Source organism: Anoplophora glabripennis, unplaced genomic scaffold (assembly GCF_000390285.2).
Source record: "Anoplophora glabripennis isolate ALB-LARVAE unplaced genomic scaffold, Agla_2.0 scaffold1566, whole genome shotgun sequence".
In the NCBI taxonomy this organism is placed as follows: Eukaryota; Metazoa; Arthropoda; class Insecta; order Coleoptera; family Cerambycidae; genus Anoplophora; species Anoplophora glabripennis.
Genome location: NW_019417676.1, coordinates 28,800 through 31,305, shown reverse-complemented (window position 1 = coordinate 31,305; position 2,506 = coordinate 28,800). Strand labels below are relative to the sequence as shown.

The 2,506-nt window shown below is 35.5% G+C and overlaps 1 protein-coding gene across 1 annotated transcript; it reads right to left on the bottom strand.

Moving 5' to 3' along the window:
• Nucleotides 1–1,135: 1,135 nt before the first annotated feature.
• Nucleotides 1,136–1,585, bottom strand: LOC108913919. The gene has a single exon (XM_018719571.1). The coding sequence runs from the start codon at nucleotides 1,583–1,585 to the stop codon at nucleotides 1,136–1,138; it is 450 nt and encodes a 149-aa protein (XP_018575087.1).
• Nucleotides 1,586–2,506: the final 921 nt, after the last annotated feature.

The following is a 2,506-nucleotide window of genomic DNA, read 5'->3' as shown; positions in this document are numbered from 1 at the left end:
ATCCCTACTAATATTATAAATGTGAATGTAAGTTTGTTTGTTACGCTTTCACGCGAAAACTACTTAACCGATCATCATGAAACTTTGTACACATATTCTTGGAGGTATTAGAAGTAACATAGGATACTTTTTATTAAAAAAATATTTTTTACGAAATATTTTCTATATTTATTTACCCGCGAGCGAAGCCTACTAATAATAATAATCCCTACTAATATTATAAATGTGAATGTAAGTTTGTTTGTTACGCTTTCACGCGAAAACTACTTAACCAATCATCATGAAACTTTGTACACATATTCTTGGAGATATTAGAAGTAACATAGGATACTTTTTATTAAAAAAATATTTTTTACGAAAGATTTTCTATCACTCTGCGAGCGAAGCCGCGGGTAAAAGCTAGTTCCTTATAATTATTGCAGGACTGAAGGATCTAGCTGGACTTAATCCACACTGTATTTGAATGTTGACATTTGATATTAGTGGAAAAACATTATTAAGCAAGTATATCTGCTCCCACCATGCGTCTTCTTCATATTTAGCCAGAATATCATCGAGAGGCTTACTATAATCGTAATTTTCTTCATCACTTAAATTAGCGGAAACCACTCATTTTGCATACAGCATACTGGCTCGACGAACTAGCTCAAACTAAATGACGCTGGTGTTCTCGATCCAGCTGTTATGTTTCTTATCAAGCCCCAACCACTTCACGAATACTTTCCCTTCTTTTCTCCTTAGTACCTTTTCTACGAGATAGATGTCGGGGCTGGCGGTTTTCTGTAGCTCCTAAGTATAGAAGGCACTTCTTATAGGATTTCCCTGCATATATTCCAAGAGGTATGTCGCTGGATTAGTTTTTTTAACCTACGTAATTTTAAATAGTTCGGTCGTCCAATTGGGCGTGTAACCCTTATCAAAGACGTGCTTATTTTTGCTCATGCGCACAACGTTACCCACTTTGAATTTTTGCGGTCCGCTTATCTTAATATGATTGTATGCAGACTTTAAAATTCTCTCTTCGTTGGACTTATTTACTTGAGACGTCTTGTATCCCGTGGTGCGATGTCGGGTTTCGTTGTAGGATTTCGTAATTTCTGGTAATACATTTATCCATTTATATGTACCGTTTAGGCTAAAGTAATTGTACAGCTTTGATTTCAAAGTTCTTATTTTCGGCAATGGTGGCTTTTTTCACGCTGAACGTATTGTAATGATTAATATCATGCTTCTTGAGGAAGTGCTGGAATTTTTGGTTGAAGAATTCCGTGCCCTGATCCGTTTGTAGATTTATACAGATTCTACCTTTGCTGTGAGCTAAAATGTCATCAAAGACAGTGGTTATCTCTTCACCAGTCTTTGTTTTTAAAGGTCTAGTCCACAGGAACTTTGAGAAAGAGTCTATGACGACCATAATCATTTTAAAATTTTTGTTGTAGTGGGCGTACTGACGCATATCAGCCAAGTCCATTTGCCACAGGTCATCAAGCCCCTTGATAATCGTTCGTCTGCGAGCATAGTTTTTTATCATAGGCTTATGTAATTCATTAACAAGTTGAATCTTTTCCTTTGAATGCGTCTTCATGTCTCTACTAATCGATTTGCACTAAGATAGTCTGCGTTATTTATGGGTTATTTAAAGAGGATCCATGATGTGATGCGACGATAAGTTTTCCATATGAAAGGGTCATCTGGTTCTCTACTATATGCATACGTTCTTCCAGAGCACTATACTTCTTCTCGATGTCTTTAAATTTCTTCATAATGTATTCTTTATGTTTACCAAGTTCCGCTTGAATGTCATTTTGCAATTTTGTAACATCTTTTTGTAATTTTACAGCAACAGTGTGTACAATTTTTTTCTCCAAGTCGTCAACTTCATTTTTTAAAGAATTACTTAACAAATTTAATTTATTGTCAAATACTTTAATTATTTCTTTGTGTAATTTCAACATCTCATCATTAACGATTTCTGATGTTTTTTTATTAACTACGTCATTATCTTCAAGAGGCGAACTCATATTACATATTCTCAAGTTACGAAGGTGAATATTTCCATCGGGAGTAAACGAAAACCCAATTGCATGAGGTATATGACGCTCGTTGAAATCGCGTTGACGATGAGAGCTACGTCCGAATTTATCGAGACTCATCGTGTAAAATGATAAAAAATCGTTTGGTAAACAACTTTATAGTATTTGATNATACAACCCCGGTGTTCCTTTAAATTGCTGACCATCGATTACTATATTACCGGTACGAATGTCAAAATCGATCCGTTTTCGACCGAGTAGCCACGATGACGTTGAGGAATCGTATACTGGTCCATAATTCTTATCAATTACATCACTCTCAGCCCAATGCTCTGTAACGTTTTGAGATATGACAGGATATTGATCTAAATATTCTTCTAGAGCTTCCTGAGTTAAATCTTCCAATCGAGTTTCTTGCTCCTCTTCAAATGTTCTATCATCGTTATCATCATCATCATCATCATCATCAAGTC